The sequence below is a fragment of the Phalangium opilio genome, unplaced genomic scaffold, assembly GCF_054372755.1.
Source record: "Phalangium opilio isolate 3A_F unplaced genomic scaffold, DU_Popi_V2 ptg000048l_1, whole genome shotgun sequence".
In the NCBI taxonomy this organism is placed as follows: Eukaryota; Metazoa; Arthropoda; class Arachnida; order Opiliones; family Phalangiidae; genus Phalangium; species Phalangium opilio.
Genome location: NW_028324170.1, coordinates 5759470 through 5780505, shown reverse-complemented (window position 1 = coordinate 5780505; position 21036 = coordinate 5759470). Strand labels below are relative to the sequence as shown.

The 21036-nt window shown below is 38.1% G+C and overlaps 1 protein-coding gene and 1 long non-coding RNA gene across 2 annotated transcripts in view; one reads left to right on the top strand and one right to left on the bottom strand.

The window, feature by feature from the left end:
• Window positions 1–225: 225 nt before the first annotated feature.
• Window positions 226–21036, bottom strand: part of LOC149673978 (metalloprotease TIKI1-like) — a 75845-nt gene continuing 55034 nt past the window's right edge. Inside the window, exons 4-8 of the mRNA XM_089839809.1 lie at window positions 2086–2500; window positions 1734–1824; window positions 1545–1675; window positions 1258–1480; window positions 226–956 (exon numbers count right to left, since the gene is read on the bottom strand). Of these exons, the coding sequence (XP_089695935.1) occupies window positions 770–956; window positions 1258–1480; window positions 1545–1675; window positions 1734–1824; window positions 2086–2500 (1047 nt within the window). The 3' untranslated portion in view covers window positions 226–769. The remainder of the gene's footprint in view (window positions 957–1257; window positions 1481–1544; window positions 1676–1733; window positions 1825–2085; window positions 2501–21036) is intronic.
• LOC149673983 (uncharacterized) lies at window positions 16168–16914 on the top strand. The gene is made up of 2 exons (XR_016367031.1): window positions 16168–16294; window positions 16529–16914. It is a non-coding gene; the product is annotated as an uncharacterized LOC149673983 (long non-coding RNA).

The following is a 21036-nucleotide window of genomic DNA, read 5'->3' as shown; positions in this document are numbered from 1 at the left end:
GAAATAGCCAGTGGAAAACGAAGTAAAAAGATAGTAGCCTTCGTAGGTATAAAGACGTCATGATCCGTTTTCAAATGACCCAATAAGCGGATGTCGTACAAGATGACTTGATCTTTCCATCGCACCGTAAATCTTTACTTGGTACCTCCATTTTTGGTGGACACTGAGATATACTAGAACTTAAAAAAGTTGGTTTAAAATAATAATAAAAAAAAAACAATTACATACGATAGCACAATAATTGAACTTCTTTTTATTCATTTATGTAAATTTTTTTTTTCATCTATTATAAATTTTTTATTTACACTTTTCGTACTTTGGAACTGTTCTTACTGAAAGTTTGTGTCCATATTTAAAATTCTTCATCGTGGCTTTTTTTTTCCACCGCGCACTATATTTAGTTACCATCAAAATCTGCAGAAATTCCCATAACACAGGAATCGTTATATACTTATTCTTTTCCTATTCTGAAATAAAAAAACCCGGTTTTTCTATGGGAGTTTAAGTTATTTTCAAAGCTGTAATCGAGTATTTCTACAAGAACAGTTCCGAGCCTTGGGGTTCTTTTGTTTTGTTTTTGGTCTTCCGGAACTTAGCAAGAAATTTAGCGGAAGTAATTGGCTAAATTTGAAAGAGAACCGCGGAAAAATATTTCTTTCTACAAAACGCGTCATATTTCTTTAGCGAGACGTTTCAACGCTGGAAATCGTGTTCTCACTCAATTTTTGTTCGTGATAATTCAATAAATATTATAATTTAACCATTACGGTCAAAATGAACTGGCACTGATAACGAATACGCACAAGAAAATTAAGTAATTATAATTGTCCCGTAATACTTGAGGTGGCCCGTCACTAGTTATGCCGTACCAAAGTCTGATCGATTTCTTAACCAGTTCCGAATCGGCTTCTTGTTGATCTTGAAGGTAACCTTCGTGGGGTGAGGTAAATGGTTCTCTGAAAGATTAAACACGAAGCGGTAGTTAGTTCTTTGGTGGACATTGCTCAAGGTTTTAGTTGAAGCAAGGGGCTAATCACTCTCAGAGTCATTGTACTGTAAACTGAAGACATTTTACTAGCAATCAATGTCAACCTTTAACTGGTTACATTCTCGAAACTCTAACATTGACTATTGGGTGAGCTCAAGGTGTCACTCAATCCCACCAGAGAGAAAATATTGCAAGATGAATAGAAAATAAATTATGTTAGTCTTATTGGACTATTCAAATTTCAAAAGTGTTTGAAAATTTCCTCTAACCTTGTACTGAAAGTTTCGAGTCGAACCCAAAGATCGTTAAATTTGGGCTTATTTGGGGCGGAAGTTGTCCGCGCTAAGTGGACGGTCGAATGGTAGCCAAGTGGATGACCGGAAGGTCGACGTTTCCAAATACCAAATGGTCGATTTAAAGGAAGAATTATCGTCGGTGACTTTTTCTTCGATGAGTCTTGAATCAAAGTGCTTTCGTAACCTCTTGTTGGTACTGTGCAATAAAAGTATGAATAACACGGATTTATAACAACAAAAACTCAAAGATGGTGACGCACCTCTGTTTATAAGTAATGGTAGATGGAAGACGGATGGTCTGGTATAGTTTCCTCCACTTCTGCTTCGGACAACCGGACCTGACTCGTCCGAAAATTGACTCCCTCGATTGTCTTTGGTTCTCTTGCCAATCCTACAAGATAATGTCATGATGATAACGCCTTAAAGCGCCTAACTGTTAAGTTACTTACCCGCGAAGTCGACGGTTGGGAGGTATTTGTTCAACTCCGTAACCTTCTTCTTGGACAAAGTCGAGAACCGTGTTGTTACCCAAGTAATGTCCTGTTAAATACGATAATTAGTTAAATAATTACATTAAAGGCGTGATTAATCTATCAAGGTTGCCTCAAAATTTTCATATTCAAATTCTCTGACGTTTACGAGCTTTCCCTGACAAATGTAACGTTCAACGCTGTATCGTTCAACTTTGGAATTTTCGTAAATCCATGAACGTTACCCGAGTAAATTCAAATGCCCTAACTTAGCGAAAATTATTAAAATCTCTGACCTGTGGCAACCCTGTCTCTAATCAAAACAAATTACCAGCTCCAAAGGCAAAGAAAAACGTTTGATCCGGGTAAGTCCTTAAAAGTTGAGCGACTCTTTGAGCCATTCTCTTATTTCTCTTGTAGATCAACTCGTCCCTGAAGTAGTCATCGATAATTCTAGCTTCAACTTGATCCTGATACGGCTGGTTAACGTTTTTCGTCGACCAGAGTGTCGATAGTCTCGATGACGTCATGGCCTCGTTACCTCCACCGTCACCGCCACTGGCTATTCCTAACGTCGGGACCTGCGTCGTGTCCCTGTTGAAGATAACAGCGTCCAAATCACCGCAGTTATAATGTTTAATTAAATCGTCCGTGGTGTAAGTCGAGGATTGTTGGTGACTGTCAACTCCTCCACCACTACGAAGGCTCTCGTGTTGCGATAACGTCAAGTTCAAAGCGAAGATCACCTACAAAAGATAAAAGATTTCGTGGAATTAAGAGTGGTTCAAGATAATTATATCAGTGGAATTAAGACTGGTTCAGCTTGAAAATATCTAGGGAGAATGATATCAAGGAGTAACTTAGATTTTGTTTGTGAGACTAGGGTTGAGACGTCACCGGAAATAGGTTTAGTTTCAACTAGTTCGGCCATAATTCTCTTTGATGGTCTAGCTGTAATGAAACCCTAACAGAAACAAAGTTCCGTGGCCAAGATCGATGGTTTAAGATATGTAGTAGTAAAGTAACGTCAAAGACAGGGCAAAATGATGATATCAACGTAACGTAAAGGGCAATTACTCTTCTCGAGAGGCACTTTGCAAAGAGGTTTTACTAACGGTCTTCGGAAGTTAGTATCCTGAAGTGACTTACTGAAAGTTACAATTAAGGATGAATCGGTCGACGTGCAATAAGGAAGTGAAAAATCAAAAAAATCCCAAAAAATGTAAAAATAAGGAAAAAAGGGTCAAAATTATAGGAACTTTCAGAAATAAATATATAAAATATGATAAATGTAGTCACCCTGCAGAAATTTGTCTACAAGTAAGCGTTTTGAACAATTACTTCTCAATTTCTTAAAGTAAATGACCTTGAAACGGTACTTAAAGTTCAACATAACGCGTACCCCATTACTGGTACTTGTATAGCTAAACAAGGATATTTAGTTATGGAGTAGAATTACGCAGTCTAAATATCTCAGGGTGCACTGAATACCATTGTTATCGGTGCATGTTGCGGCAACGCGTCACCCCCTTCAACAATAACTATGGAGTAGAATTAAGTAAAAGTTACAATTGCATCTCTAGTCTTACTTCACGAGGTTATGTTTTTCTACTATACTTTACACAATTAACTTCTTTCTTATAGGAGAGCGTGTGTAGCCAACTGTCAAATTTACATACATGGATCTAGAGTCTTAGAGAGAGGAGCGGGAAGGGTTTTTTTGGGTCAAAATCGTTTGTAATCCATGAGCGTCCGTCTCCAATTGAGTCTTCTTCCTTCTAAGAACGAAATTTCTTTTTGCTAAATCCAATCGAAGACAGAACCTCCTTGCAGGATGTGGATAGAAAAAAGGGTTTTTTTCTCGTTCGTCAACTCTGTCTATAGCACAGTCCCGACTGCAGTCGAGCACTCGGCCTCGATTCCAAAGTAGGGCCCATATATACTTGTAGACATTGATATGGAAATCGTTCGTATAATGTAAACGCCCAAGTGTATATTCCATGGCCATGGTCGGCCCGCCGGAAAAGACTTGAAATAAACCGCCGAAGAGAGAGAGAGAGGGAGCTTTTTCGAGGACCCTTGTATCCGAGAGAATAATAGATATTTTATGCTAAGAGAAGTACGATATAGGCAGTTATCCATAGGAGTAAAAAAAATGGGTTACCCATTTTTTAAATATTTTGGTTTTTGGGAGGAGCCATCTGGTGAGCGAATGTAGTACCTATTTTATTTCCCGAAATGTTTTCCATATTTTCAAAATTTTAATAAGAAAAGGTCCTGACTGACTGACTGATTGATAATCAACACCCAGCGCAAATCTCTTCATAATGGAAGCTGAAATTTTGCGGGAACTTTACTCTTAGGTAGTAGGTACACACTAAGAAAGGTTTTTTGATAGGCGGCCATGTTAGAAAATGGCGACAATAAATCTAACCAACATCTTCCTCGGGGAATAATGTCTGCTAATTTCAACCGATTCCATTAATATTTAGTAAACGGATTTGTATTAACTATGCTATACAGACAGCTATATGGTTTTCAGGATTGAAAATTCGGCCATCTTTTAAAATGGCGGTCGAAAAAGTAACAAAAATGTCCTAATGGCTTCTCTGAGTTCCTTTTCTGCTGGTTTTAAAACTAACATAATACCTGCTCAGTTTCCACATATTTAAAATTATCAAAACCATACGTTAGTCAAGTTTCGGTTGACTGTACTCCTTTGGAAAAGGAGTTCATTTATTTCTCGGTCGGAAAATAAATATAACGGAACTAAATCGACGAGGAAACGAAACCAAAAATGCGTAAAAAGGGGAATACATAAAATATATATTCAAAACATTACAGTTGATATTAAATATATACCGTATTTTATTTCGGACGATAGAGTTATTTTAGATAAAGATTCAACGATGACATTTTTTAAATAACCAAAGACGAAGCATTTTCCACAAATCTTATTTTGTGTGTTTTAATCGTGTTGAATAAGATGGAACAATTGGGAATATCACGTGACCTGGACGAAGTTGGTTTGTGCTAAATGAACTAACTCTCCTTTACCAGGGTGGAGAAGATCATTGGACATGTGCCAATTGACGAATGTTTTGCCTTTAAATGGTGTCAGAGGTTCATATTTGAAAATACTTAAATAGTTATTCTCAGAAATTATTACTATTAACTTTTTTGGTATATCGTTTCTTTGAATAGACTGTATAATAAATTTTATTTAATTTAAAAAAATTCCATTTTTAAAAAATAATGAAAACTTTGTATACACGCGTGTATTACGTTTGAGTATCTTTACAGGGGCACCATAGAAAAAGCATTATGGAGTTTCAGCCTGTAAGCTGGCTTCTTCTCAAATAAATATATTAAATATATAAATGTATACATACTCTATTAATTTATGTTATACTATCAGCAAAGTGACCTGGTATTACCCATCAGCCCATTTTTATTATTTTTCGGGCACCATTTTGAAAAGTGGCTTCATGTTCAACCCTAAAGACTATAAAGTACTTATCTAAATATTAATGAAATGGGTTCAAATTTGCTGGAGTTATTCCGTATGTTAGTTATATTAAATTTCTGGTCGCCATTTTTAAAAGTCTGCAACACACACTATTCTTAATAAAAATTAATGGAAATATATAGATTTAATTAAACATTCTTTTACATAATTTCAAAATCTTTGGACTCGCGCCAGTTGGGTGCTAGTAAAGGTTTATTAAAGGTCTGTGTTGATAGTCGTTTACTGTGAAACTGAACCATCGGAGATTGACGGTAAAGAAAGGATGTAAAGGAAAAATTGATAGCGGAAAAAGTTCTCAGTTCCTTTTAGAAAAGCGTAAAAAAAACTATTGAAGAAAAGTTTAGCGATGATTGGGAGAATCTTGTTATCTGTCTCTAAACGTTCAAAGGAAAAAGCGACAGATGGCGTAGCATAGCGCCACCCTCCCTCCTCCCAACAACCAACACCCTTAAACTCTTCCCTCTAGCCTCATCATGGATGCTTCATCTCATGGACCTTACATATCGAAGGGGACGGTAACCCAGCTTCAAGGTAAAACTTCTGACGTCTCAATGTCAAATAATATTTTAAAATCAAGCTAGACCTATCTCAAACTGTAGGTACGCCCAAGTACTTAGTCACGTTGGATAGACAACAATTTTATCACTCCCAAAACATCTCACCAGCGTTTAATTTAAAAGAGCTGCGACGTCCCAATGTTTAAAATGATTTTTTAAAACCTTGTTTACTCGAGTTTAGTTGATGTACGACAAAGTACCGTTGTATAAAAAACAATATTGTCTATCATATCCTGCCATTATTTTGCCGGACGTTATTGAATAAGCTACAGTAATCAGGTTTCAAAGTAATCGTCCATGTGTCACGCCGATAAACACAGGGCGTATCTGTTTTCGTCCCCTTTAAGAGTTGATAGACCCATGACATGATTCTCTTTTCTGTCGTTTTTATTCCTTTTTATATTTGTCGCCCGCTTATATGGCTGCTTGTCATTCTCTACACGAATATATGAACCAGTAAAGCCTTAATATATCGTTTTCCGTTATCGAGCTCAATACCTTCAAAAATTTCCACCAAATACTATGCCTAGCTCGCGCTCTCCCGCTAAACATCGACGACGCGCTTCCTTTCCAATACGAAAAAAAGGCCTCTATAGTCAAGTAGCCTAAGCCAACCACTAGTCACTAGTTCAAAGAAAAACACCAAAAAAGATAGATAGGCCCTAGATTAATTCTTTTTTCTCTTTTTACTCCCTTTCCTCTACCATCCCCTCGTTTTATTTGGGGCTCTTTTATATATTTTTGGGGCTCCAATATTTGGGAGCAACTGAGCAACGACAGCGTAAAGGTCGTTGAATCTTTGACTTTCTAGCAGACGTCAAAAAGCACTCGCGTGTTCTTACAAATACGTCCGAAATCAACAACGTACCACCTTCGACAAAAGGAAGGGAAAATGCTCAATTTCAACGATGTAACCATAGATCATATAAACCTTACAGGGACAGGAAAACGAACAAGAGCAAAAGATCATTCTGAATTTCAAATAAATCACTGTTTAAAGCTAGCCGAGGGGGGGGGGGGTAAACGATTTTACCTGTATTTTTCTGGGATATCAAGATTATTTGAAATTTCAAATTTCAAAGTTTGGCTCGGGGAGCTGAAATGTATTCCCTTAAGTTCATTGGCGCTGGAGGACGCAAAATAGAATCTGTATTGTTCCTGGTATATCAAGGTCACCCCGAAATTTCAAAGCACTGGTTAAAGCTAGGCACGCCTAGAGAAGAAGTAAATCAGATATTGCGCTGGTATTTTTTTTTTCTTTAAGTTTACAAAGTTTGTAACCAGGGTGACCTCATTATGTAAAGAAGTGTATTAAAAATACGGTGTCTATTTACTCTGCCATATATTCATCGCGTCATGCACATTGTAAAAAACTTCAGATATAGCTGACATAATAGAGTCATCACGTCTCTCTCGACTTAATGAACTCAAGATCAAATTAAACAGACACGCCAGTAACGCCTTCATTAAGAGAAAGGGCTTTTTTTTTCGAAACTGCATGGCAATTTTGCATCTCGTGTTTACCAAAAGATGACAGAAACGGGGCCGGGTAGACATAAGTCTATAATAAACGTTCCCCAATTAGTTTGACATTGCCTCGTGCGCAGACGGCTCATTTTTGATAATCAACGGTCTCAAAAGCAAAAAAGGAAGTTTAAATATAGAAGTGAAATGGATTCGACAACTATTTATTAATCGACTTAGATTATTAAGGGAACATCGAATGAATTCAATCTTACATGATTGCAAATCTAAGTAGCTAATCCTGACGCGTTGATAAACAACGCTTGTGTTTAACATTAGCGTTGGGCTTAGCATTTGAACTTTCGAAAATTTGAATAAAATTAAAGAGTAATTTTTGTTAAGATTTCTTTATGATTTCACTTATTAGTTACTCTACATGGTTTCATTCTCCCTTTAAGCGTGAAACAAACATACACTGTAAACTTACGCGGGTGGCGTAACGAGTTAATTATTGAAAAACTAGTTGCGGAGAAAAATAGGCTTGGCAATGGAAGTGCGAACTGAACTAATACGCCAACGTCGAACATTCTGTAAGTTTTCCCGGCGGTTACTGTTGGGCGTTAAGTCCAAGGCTTAGGGGGAGGCTATCGATGTTTAATTATGACATTTTTGAAGAGGCGAGAAGCGTTAAGTCTAGCGTAAAGATTGGGAAGGGTTAGCCTTGGAATAAAATAACGTTGTCCATGCGCCGGTAGAGTCCAGGAATCTCCCAGAACCTTTTTTTTAAGCGAGATATTGGAATTCAATTTAGGAGGGAGCGGAACTATTACGGTATAGAAGTTGAAAAGACTTTCACTAAAGCGAGGGGAGAGAGGAGAAGGCAATGGAATGAAAATTCTCCCTTCCTATCTTAAAAGCATCCATGAATTTACGCAATCGTTTAATGAATATTGCAATACAGAAATATTTCAAAAATGTTAATCTAAGTCGGCAGTCTGACCACTATAGTGTTCATTGTGTGTTCATAGATGAGCTAATTTGGTTAGAATAGGATTTTGGTTAGGTTCAATGGAAGGTTCAGGTTTAAGTTCATCTTCTAGCAATTAAATTATCTCAATATGTTTCGTATTCCACGCGTAATTAAATCAATTCCTTCCCCGCGCCTACTGGCGACTGCAACAGGAAAATTGGCAAAGAATTAGGTAGGGAATTTTACTTCAGTGCAGGAACTAAACTGGAAGCCACACTTTGCGTTAGCTATCTTCATCAGACCCCCTCATCAGTTAAGAAGAAAAATTCTTAAGCCTGGTTCACACGACGCTTGGAAACGCGCGTGTTTTTGCTGCTCGTGATTTCCTACAGGTAACCTGCGACGGTAGGCGGACCCTAAGTCGACGTGCCTTTTTCGAAACTATGGCTAGCTGTTACATGGTTGCGTAGCCAAACAAACGTGTAACACGACGCCGAAACGCATCGTGTGCAAGAGCCTTAAAGTGCCGGGTTGTTTTTCGAGGTAGAAGCAAGCAGGAATGGTAGGGTACGAAAGAATTAAGGCTAACTAATAGCGATGAGGTCTTGGTTTTTCGTTCGCTGGTTTAGATTCAGCGGATGATATTAATGCTGCCCAAAAAAGGCACAGAATGAAGGTTTCCCTTCGTGATATGCAAATGAAGGAGGAGAAGGACAATGAAGACGTCCTTCCAAAACCATCTCTGGTTGAAAAGCCGGACCATCGCCTAATACTATAAAATTAATTTCCAGCTGAGAGAGAATTAGGCTTAGCCGAGGAAAGAAAAAGTACAATACTACTTTGTCGGACATGACAAATTAAGTCCGTGGAACCAACTTAGAAAGTGCATGGTTTGAAATCGTATACAGTACAAACAGAAGTTAACAAAGTTGGAGTATTATTATAGTTCTGGTTTAAGTAGATTTACAGGGAAATCCTTTGACTTTATTATAACCCCAAGTCTTTCCATTTTAATAAATTAACGAAGTATAAAAATTCAGGTTAAAACAATTAGGGCTTGAATAACAATTAAATCCAAATTAGAGTGTTATAATTCTGGTTCTATCCGAATTACGCGAATATTACAGCCCGATTCATTCCTTTCCAAAGATACGAAATATTTAGGGTTATAAGGAACCTAAGAATGATATCGTTCTGTTCATCCATATTGACGAGGATTCATTTTCGAATTTATTTACTTCAGTTTTATGAGAGATACTGGGAATTCCTTTGCTCTACTTCTTCCCTTTGTAACAAAACCAAATACTTGGAGTTACAATTACAACAAACGGGGGATGAGTAAAACAACAACAACAACCCGCCAAGTCTTAAAATATTACAACTCCACTTTAGCAACTAAGTTTTACAGAAAGTGAAACGTGTAAATCTTAGTTAAGCCTCTTAAAGGTGGCTGACCTTACACTAACTATTAAAGCTAACCAAGAGGGAAACAGAATAAGCACTAAGAAGAAAGCTCCTAGAGGTATACTCTCGCGGGTACCCCAAGGATGACACCCGCTACTTCAACTGACATACTTTAGTCTAGGCGTATGGGACAGACGCGTCATCGAGGAAAAAGTCAACGCCCCTTCTATTATGTCCTTGACAGATGGTGGCAGCGAATAGTGGGCAACGTATCTAGCCATAGAATTAACTAGCTCGCGGGATAGAGAGACATTGTTAATAATGCCTTGCCTTTCTTGCCGAAAATAAAGTCATTCAGGGCGTCTACCGCTATTTAGATGGATTGAAGACCGATAAGACGTTCATCGGGACGTAACTGGAACCCCGATTCATTTTTGCAACGGGATCATCTTTCTACGCGTGAGTTGTCCTGGTGAGTAACTCGATAAACCACTTGTCTTTGATCGGAAAAAAATCGAGGACGAATTTTTTCTAAAATATTTTGAAAATTTAATCCATGAAAAATATTTGAAAATGAGAAGAAATAAAGCCTTAGCATAAGTCTATGAAAATAAGGCTTTAGTCCAGCAACTTGGGGTGATGATTTCCTCGAAATATATTTCATCTAAGAATTTTACAGCTTTATTAGAAGAGCATGACAATGGACAAAGAGCTATAGAACCCGATTGGGTGAACGCGTCAGGTGGTTGTAGTCGTCCAATAGTAAAGAGGCAATTAATGTTTGGGAGACTATATGTTCATTGACACTTTCCTCTCAGTTTGGTACATGTTCTTCTTTAGATAAAACAAAAATTATTCTAGCCTGAACAATTTTCTATTAAATTCGCCTCACATTTGGAGGAAACTGCAGTTTCGCTAAGACTTAGTGATGACGTAGACTTATGGGTTGGAATTATGTAAAGATGGTAAAAGAAGTGCCGCGGAACGTCTTTGGAAATAAATTTCAAGTCTCCAGAGGCGAAAAAGGCTAATTAGCCCGAACAAACGAGATTATAACACGGTTTAATTCATTTTGGTACTAAAAGAGGCGAGTCCGAATAAAACTCGGCTCTTTTCTGGCGACAAAAAGAAAAGTGGGAGGAGTCAACCATCACTGGAATTGTAAGGGTACTAGATATACCAAAGATTAATGTTTTTACCCCAAAAAGCAAAAAGCTCATTCCCAGAGACGGAAGGGATCGAAAGAGTTACTTAGTTTTAAGCCTGGGTTTTAACCTAAGACTCGGAAGTTTTCTTTTTTTGAAACGAGGTTAGTTTAATTTTATCCATGGTCTCTAGTTAAAAGCGAGGAGTCATTAAATAGTAGAGCTCTAAGCTCTAGGTTCTGCCCGCCAACCAATGGAAAGGCCGCATCTTGGTCAAAAGTTTTTGCATAAACGTTCTTCGGCTATTCAAAATTTGTTAGCTTAACGACAGGGTCATAAAATTCTACTGAAATAGTCTAATATTAGTCTAGTCAAATATAATGCAGGAACTCCAAAAATAAGATTAAAAAACGGAAACCTGACCTAAAAAAATCCTATTTTATATTTTACCTAAAAAAAAAACCTCTAAACTTAACCTAATCTAACGCAGCTTGAACACAGTGCTGGTCAAGTTGCCGTCTTATCCACAAAACGAACTTAAGTCTCTTGGCTACATTTGATAGATAAGCCTTGGCTACTTAACATTCAAATACTTTCTAATTCTAAACACTCTTAAGGATGGTTCCGCTTCGTTAGTGAGAAAGAGAAATCTTTCTGGAAGAGATATCCTTAAAATAGTCTCAAGTACTTGAAGTACTAGGTCATCCAAGGGTTAGGGTTACTTGCCAAAGGGTAACGGTAATGAGCCGGCAATGATAATGATCACATTTATCTATTTTTTTTCTTTTTACCTACTTTAAAGGGGTAATAAAACACCCGAAAGAGGGTAAGGCTTAGCGTTACAAAAGCGTCATACTTAAAAATACATAAACTTATGGTTCAATAACATTCTCAGATTGAAGGCGTGAATATATCCTGATTTTTGGAGGGCAAGGAATGGTTGGGGGTTCATATCTCCTTAACTAAATGGTCCCCATGACATGTTATTTGACACTCTATACTCAGTTTGACTTAAAGAACACACCCTTTAATTTATGACAGACTTATAAAGGAATCTCCCTGGAGTTTATGATAATTTTAAAATTCCCTAACACTTCACATCCATTTTTGATCTCCCTAACTATTCCAGGTATTCCTTAGTGGCACCGCTATTTTAAATCGCGCCAAATTTAAAAATTTAAACCAAGTCTTAACGGACTTTTCCACTAAAGTCTTCTTAAATACGTAATATTTTTTTCTTTCCTAATTTCTCTTTTCCATGTGATGAAGTCTGGAATGCATTAAACAAGGTCAGGAATTCTAACATCTCTGTTCAATTTGCCATTAAAAAATACATTACGTACCATACGTAGCTTAAAAAGACAATTAATCACCCACGAGGGATCTAGTCTGCGGTAGACAACATTAGGCTTAACGAGTTTAAACTAAAAAGCCTGAACAGCGAACTTGCAAAGTTAGTAGTATAACCCTAAAGTTTTTTGGGGTTTTTCTTCGCCTATAACCGTAGAAATCGATTAGTCTTCGCCATCCCTTGGGCACATGTGACGTAATACCGAAATCTAATAGGATCTTTTAATTCTAAAATAACACTAGGGCTATACCTTTAGGGCTAAAAATACAATCCAATTTCCAGTTATGCGACGTACTCTTGGAATGCTATACGTTCGCTTCCTCCGGCCACAGTTCTTTTTACAAGTGAAGTCACGTGGAAATAAGATGATGAAGAAACAAGTTCGGTAAGTAATGGAGACGTATACTTGTTTCTTCTTTTGAACCCTTTCTTCAAACAGGGTTCGAACAGTATGGCCGACTAAGGTTAATACATCTTAACCAAAGCCTTTAACCTTCGCCACTATTCTGGAAACGTGATACCAGACGGAAAGATTAAAATGAATAACTTATGAAACCCACAATTTTCAAAGGTTAAAAACGGACTTCTTTTAAGGAAGAACAGAAAGAATCGGGAAAAAATTCCTCTTTTCTTGGTTCTTTTAGTCTCTTTTTTAATTACAAATTCCTAATACGTTTTTTTAAAACTTTTTAAAATCCCTTTTTTAGAAAAAATATAATAAAAAAAAAACCTTTTGAGTTTCACCAAAATTGCATCCTTTTCTTTACGAAAGCGGCTTTTCCAGGCTTTTGTGTTCCGTATTATGGGTTCTTTTTCTTTTGGCTTTTAAATGCGCCAAGTCAAAAAAATTTGTCTGCTATAACCCAAAGGATGTGGAAAGCTAGACAAATTTGACATTAACGTCATTATACATTCGAGGTTCACGTTTCAAAAATCGGAATTGTATTGGATTGTAGGCGTAATACACAATGCTAAATCAAGACAAGTAACGTAGAATAACAAGAAAAGGAAATTATTCGGCTCGTCAGTTCCTATTTATATTTATTAAGTAATTTGCATATCAAAGCTTCAAACATTCTATTGCACGTTTTGTTTCCAATACTCTACTTCGTTCAAACATAAGTGTACAATATTCCTTCCCTAAGTTTCATTTAATTAAAAAGTTCTTGTCTAAAAACATTGACTTAAAAATTTGTGGACCAAAAATCTAAGATAAAAACATAAACCTGTTATATTTTCCATAAGTATGGTATTTGTTACGAGCATGCTTCCATGGTGTCTCGTGGCAGTATATTTCTCGTAGAGGAGCGTCTCCTGGTGGCGGATTTGACACCAAAACCGTGTTTTCTTTACCCTTAATACGACAAGACCAAGGTAATCACATAAAATGTCTCTATTTTGTCCTGGCTTTGTTATGTTCAAATAAACATCAATAATATAGCAGGCTTCGTGGTAATTATAGTTTATTTGTGGTAACATTAAAATCAATATTAGTACGAGGTAAGCTAACCGGTATAGAGTTAGGTCGGATAACCGAACGCGCCATTCATTTTGAGCGGGCCCAGTTTATAGTCTTTCGTAAGGAGTTGTGGCGCCACCTACTAATGTTTGTTTCAAAGTTTATTTTTTTTCACATTTGAGTATAGACAAAACAGGTTTGCACTAGAAACGCTGAAACATAGATGGCACTTCAGTCTCTAATTTTGTAGCGCATGGAAACTAACACCCAACGGCAGAGCCATACTTATGCATAATAGGGTTATAGATGAATAATAACAAATTCTGAACTAGGGAGAAATGACCTCTGGCAATAAACTTAGTAGAAAATTATATCACTTATGGTTGGTTATATGAAACGAGGCGTTCATGAGGAATGGAATATAATTTTCTCCTACTATAGCAGCAGCAGCAGCAGTCGCTCGTGGCCCCTACCATATTGTCGTTAAGCCTTTCTGCCAATTTTCCAATATTTAAGGCGAGTAATTGCAGTACACGAGGAGAAACAGTCTCCGGCCTATTTTCCTCACTGATTGTTTCACGATTAATATGCCGAAATAATCATTTACGGCTTAGAGTTGAAATGACCCTCTCCTATGTTATATTATGTAATGGATTCCTACATAAATCTCTCTTCGAATTCATCTCTTTAACCTTTGGAGGAATCAACTCGTGGAAACCTAAGCTCTAATACGATAATGCGGAATTTTCCGTATTAGGAAGAACCCATTATAGACCAGAGAACGTATGAAAAGCCATCTTGACCTAATAGGTTTGCCTTATTGGAGAGATTTATATGGATGAGAACTGCCTCGAATGTGCAGAGGAATATTCAACCCTTCTGCAACGCTGATGAGACCACGTGAGCCTTCAGCAGACAGCGCGTGCTTTTATTTCAGCTTGTGCTGTCCCTAACTTATTTTTCAAACACGTTGCGTTGGGCAAATGAAAAGAGTTTGGAAGTTTATGTTCTTGATATTATTTCAAATTCTAAAACGATTAGAAACGGTTGTAAGACCATTTCATCCTCTATTTAATTCTGAAAATTTAACATTACAGTAGCGGCAAGCGTACTACTTATTGTTATTACGTTATTTATACAGTATAGAGAAAATTACGAGCTCCGGACAAATCCTCAGTTACTACCTCCAAGAAAATGAGAGGAAGAATCGATCCGTAAATTTGTTATCGTGGCCGACTGCACCCCTAAACTCCAGTTCTAACTCCACCGTTTATAACGAATGGCCAAACCTGTCGTAAGAGCCAGGAATCATTTCGGCCAATGGAAAATCAGAGTGTGGGGTGATGGTGGTAGTGGGGTACAACCAAGGCCCGAATTAGGCTTTAATTTCCAGGAACGAAGCCCTGTTTATTAATTCAAATAATTAATTTTAACGAAATAACATTTGATTACAACTTGGATGTGTTTCATTACAAGTCTCCCTTTCCCCCGAAAATCCCGAGAATAGCTTTGAAAGAAATTTAAAAGCAACGAAGCCAAAAGAAAGCGATTAAAACTAGAAGTTTTAGGTGGGGGAGGGGGGTTGTACGTAAAGAAACTAATGTTAATTAAAGGAGGAACGACTCTTTAAAAAGTCCCCCAAGATTTTAGTTAGCCCATCATTCTTGTTTCGCGAAATTTAAGTACACGGAACAGAGAGCTAGTTCTTTGCAAGATTTAATCGTGATTTTCTTTTCTTTATCTCTAGTTACCATTTGAAAAGAGTTAGGGGAGGAAACCAGAGAAAACGTCTTTCGAGAACATGGAGAGACTTTGTGTCTCTAATGGGACTGGATGAAAAACAAAACTGCTCAAAAATTTTGTAAAGAGAAATTGTTCAAAGGTTTCAACTCTCGTTCCAACGGTTAGAGTACAAAGACGTCCATGGTATACATTGAGGTTTAGCTATTTGAAGAAAGCTTGCCCACAGAACTTTCCTGTTCTTTGAAAGTAAAAATAAATTGCCCCAAAACCAAACTTATTTCATCTTTAAAAGATCATAAGTTATAAGAAATACAATAGACGATTCTTAAAACTGTTTGGGCATCTCACAGCATGTTTTTCCATGGGTTTATAATGTTTTTGTCTACGTCACACACGGACGTTCGGTACACATACCTAAAAGTACGTGTGATCTCTTTGGTAGTCAATTTTCAGAAGCACGATTGTCCGCTTCTTGAAGGATTTTATAAATTTATCGCGAAATAATATGGTCTACTCCGTTGTGAACAGATCTTGTGTTCAAATAACTAAGCCACGCTGTACACGCTCGGAGGAGTATAAGGATGAGGATGAGGCACAGAATGAGGAGAAAAGGGAAGCTCGGTCGCGCCAGCCACGCGAGGCTTCCTTGGAAAGAGAACGGAAGCTCGAGAAGAACCGGAGGAAGGATGCTGGAGACTGAAATGGGTAGAAAAAGCATTTAGAGTCAGAGAGAGAGAAAAAGAGAGAAAATAGCCGAGCTACGGATGAACGCCGGCGAACAAGAGGTCGCCATTTACAGAAGCTTCTATAAGACTACTTCTTTTCATAATCACTCGAGCTGTCAAGGGACAGGACACCCTTGGGGACTCCATGCAGACCCTCTTCCTCCGCGAGTGATGATGCTGCCATTTGCAAGAAGTATGTGTAGCCCTATTCTCTTTTAGGAATTTTTTTGCTTTGCAAAATCGCCAGTACAATGAACTTTAGTTGACAACTGAATATCATGACATAAGCCTATTATGCAAGTTTCGTGGCACTATTTGACGCATATCCTGTTAACAAAACTTCAACCAAAAATTTTTCATCAACTTTGTACATACATTTTTGAAGTTATAAAAGTTGACGTTCTCTAACGCTAATTTTTTAACCTAGAACCTAGTCCCAACCTTGAGAAGAACTGTACCAAACTACTTCCAAAACCTTCGCCTAGTGTTACTGATATCACCCATGCAGTTTACTTTGACGAATCGTGTGTTCATGTGTACAACGAACAAACAAACAAACCAAGAATCAGCTTTCTGAAATATATAAGATTGAACATTGGATACCCGTTCATTTCATTCTCCCTTTAAAAATTACGATAACTTCACATATCGACTAATAATAGTGTCGTATCTCACTTACATAATAATCTTATGCATGTGGCCTGGCTCCGTGTGGCACGGATTGTTCATTGAAAGCGTGGCGAGCTGTCTCTCGTAACATTTGGAAGAGAATTTTTCAAAAGAAGAAGGAGATAATAGCGGCGACGTACGTAACGTCCCAGTTTCTTCTCGTTCTTCATCTCATCTTGAGCTTCCCTCCCGTGCCTCTAACAATCATCCCTTTCTCCCTCTCCTTCTTATTCCCGGCTAGTTTTATTCATGCAGACTCCCAGGGTCTTTAAGTTAAAATTCATTCCCCCACGACACTCCAACACCGTGATTTACTTATATACTGTAACCATCCATAAGTTAATAGTCAAGGAATTCTTTATAAGTTTCCTAAAGTATTACGGTAAAGGCATTCTCTTAGCCCTATTTCTTATACGGTAAATGTCGAGCTGCAACCAGCAGGAAGTGAGAAGTCGTTAACGGCCACCGAGATAAGCGACAACGAATAAAAAATAAGACTTACGGGGGGGTGAGGGAACGGGCGAAATCAGTTCAGTACCTAGACAGAAAGCTACATGTACAGACTATCAGGGTTCATACTAAATTTTCAGACCCAATTTCACTGATTTCAGGTGTATTATTTTACATCGATGAATCTAAAATCAACCTTATTCCCATTCGCCGGAAGTTAGGCTTATCTCGGGATTCGTGGAGGTGAGTAACTGGTAGAAATTAGTCTGTCGTCTGCTACAATTCATATTTTTGGCCTTTGTAGCAGACGACAGACGATTTTCTTCCCGTTACTCCCCTCCACGAATCCTGAGATAAGACTAACTTCCGGCGAATGGGAACAAGGTGGATTGCGTGCAGAATTCACGCTCTGAAGAAATGCATAAAATTCTATCTTTTGCTATAAATCAGTTCCCCTGTTTTCCATGTTCTTATGAACCCTGAGCAACAGCAGATATCAAAGCACTATACGGAAATGTGCCATATAGGAGCCTTAAGTATTTTGGTCGCCACGAAAAGGTTTTAAAGGCTTTTTTTTTCTTTCTTGACCAAAGTATTGTAACAATAACATGCAGAGCATGAAGTTATTCCCTTCTATAGTATTTTCAAATATTTTTATATCTATGGCTTTCAAATATTTTTATATCTATGGCTGGTAGTTCCCCGCGTTGAGGCTGGTTACTTTCCCCAACCCGTGCGCGTCATCGGGAAAACCATTTCCCCAAAACTCTCTCTTCGCGTGTGCGTTCGTGAACTTTTAAATGAACTCTTTCAAGAGCCCTTCACGAACTTTGAAGACCCCGTAGCTTCTGGAGAGAGGGTATAAAAAGACGGCGCCTTCTATTATTCCCTCTCTCTCGTTACCCATCTGCAAGGCCGGACTCTGCCCGATTTGTCCCAGGACCAAGGCCGACGACACGAGGTCCACCCCGAACTACGTTACCGCAAAGAGAGTATAGGGGAGGAGTGGAAAGAGGGGCAAAACTTGTCTCGCTTTTCTACCGCGCATCTTCAATGCGCAGTACCGAGGCATTTCCGTTTGAGACATTAAATGGTATCGTAGGTGGCGCTATTGAGCCGGAAACTCCCTCGTACCGCTAGCCTTGCCGCTAGTATAATTTAAGCGAGACATAACTATTTACGCTTGTGGAGCGGGGGAGCTTCCACTCCTCCCTTATATTCTCTGTGGTTACCGGGCCTAAACCAGGATGGACCTTTGGAGGACCGAACTTTAACCGGCCGAACTACGTTACCGGGCCTAAACCAGGATGGACCTTTGGAGGACCGAACTTTAACCGGCCGAACTTTATCTTTCGCTTCGGATCCGCGCCCTCGATGAACTTCCATACGGTACCGTACAAACAATTATTTTTATAAAGAGCTCTCGCGAAATAATGCGCGCCATTATGGGAATAACCAGCCCACCACTTTTTATTAATTAAGTAATGCTTATCATGAACTGTTAATCAACCATATTACCTTTTAAATGAACCTTTCAAATATCAAATAAATCTTAATGTTAATTTTAATCATGCCGACAGTCCATTTTAATTTAATCCCCCTAGACAAAACGAACCTATTTAATTACAATTTGTTATTCACCTAAGTTATCTATAAAATCTGTCGCAATTGGGGGTCCGTCCGGGATATGTTTCCCTTTGTTTAAAGTTATGAAAGCCTAATTTTTCGCCCCTCATTACGTCGTATTTGAGATATAGTTCTTGTTCGTGGTTAACGAACATTGATTAATTTTTTTTCTTTAATGGTTCATGGTTAATGACCTAAGTTTTTATTTATCACGTGGTTAGCGTTGATTTTAACTTTTATATTACATATCTCAAATCGACGAATTCTATAGGTAGAAATTAATTAGCTTTCAGTTTATAACCAATTCTAAGTCACAACTTGTTACATAGAATTGATTTTTGATTTTAGTTAATAGTACGCAAAGTACGTAATTTTGTTAGGAGTACATAATTACATAATTTTAGTTAGAAGTGTATTATTTTAGCTAGTTTAGTTAGGAGTGTATAATTCTAGTTTATTTTACAATTTTTACCCACGTGGTTTATTAAGGTTGGTCATCCTACCCCAAATCTAACGTAAAATTTAGGTTGCATTGGTACTACCTCATTGTCTCTAAATAGAACCCCTTATAAGTTTAAACAGTAACGTAAAATACTTCATGAGTTTATACCGACCTGAGCATAGTGAAATTTGTCAGCCAAATTTGGGTAAATTTTCTAGCTGCCGGGAGTGTTACGAAATTTTTTCAGCGACTCAAAGGAGCGCTAGAGAACAAAGGTTTGCTCTTAGAAGTATAACCCCTGATCAAACTAACCAGCAGCTTAATTTGTCCAATATGAATAATCCCCATCCTAGGGACGCCGAAATAACGGCGCTACAACAGCAAGTCGCCCAATAGTCCTGGTCCATATTGAAGTAACGCCGCCGATACGGCGGTCGCTCATTTTCGGCGGCGAAACCTAGCGCCATTTTCGGAGGTGCAATGCTGCCAGACACATTGCCCTAGTATTTTTTGGACTGATTGTCGTCGGCTGCTATTCATTCCGTATTTGGACACAGAACATCCCTAAAGGTTAATTTTTGTTCACGGAAAATTTAATTGGCTTTATTTCAATACTATTTAATTAAAATGGAAACCTCAATTTCTAAACGTGGAACAAAATATAGTAAAAAATTAAAGAATAAGGCTAGGACGCTGCCATTTTATAATTGTGCCCTGCAGTTCTCTAAATTATGAAGCAGACGATAATCAGTTACCAAAACCAAGGCCCACCCGCTCACGGAGGGTTGTATACACAACTGGACTCCTGGAGTCGAAATTTATGTTAAAATTAAAATAATTAAAGAGGTCCCCATATCAATTTTTAATAAAAGTAGGAATTAATAAACTAGTCATTGGGACCAGTGACCCTCGCGTTTTGAATAAAAATAGTGGTCCAATCTATTAATAAACTGGTTTTTGACCTGTAAACCTGTCTTATTTCCTAGCCTGTCACGGACGTGATCGAGTTAGGTATTCGAAAAAAATTACTCTCTCCGTAAATGGCGGCCGATCACGTGATTTTATTTTTCCCGCGGAAAACGCCGCGAGATTCTTGAGAACTATGCGGCGCTCAAATGGACCAATACTATTAATGGCGCAAATAATAGCAAACAATGGGCAGGCCGCAGCTCAGCCTCAAGTTTTACCCCCCTCTTGGGCACCCCCCATCACGTTGCCAACATTCTCAGGTAGTTTTACCGATTCGAATATTAAAGAGTTTTTAGTTAAAGCCCATCAGGTGCTCGCTTCTCGGGATTGCCCCGAAAATCTTTTTGTAAGGCACTGGGTCCCCAGCATGCTAACAGGTGTGGCCGCTGAATGGTTCGCGCGCCAAACCCCTTTTCAAACTTTCGCCGAATTTTCCACGGCTCTTAAAAACGAGTTTCAGGGTCAAGGGAATGACGATTTAATACTAGAAAGACTGGATACCAGATTTCAAAAATCAGGTGAAAATGTTAGTAATTACGCAGAAGCCATGAATACTATAATGCGTAAATTAATTGACCCTATACCAGTAGCTTCGCAAATTAGGTATATTAGGAAAAATCTTAATCAAGAATTAAGAAAAGCCCTGGCATTAACTACCGCTACCTCGGTGCGAGAATTTGTAGATAAAGCCATTCTTATTGAGCAAGCTTCAGCCCCCCGTCGCGGCGAAGATGCTCCAAAAAATCCCCCCTCCTTAAAAATTGTTAAGGATGTTGTTT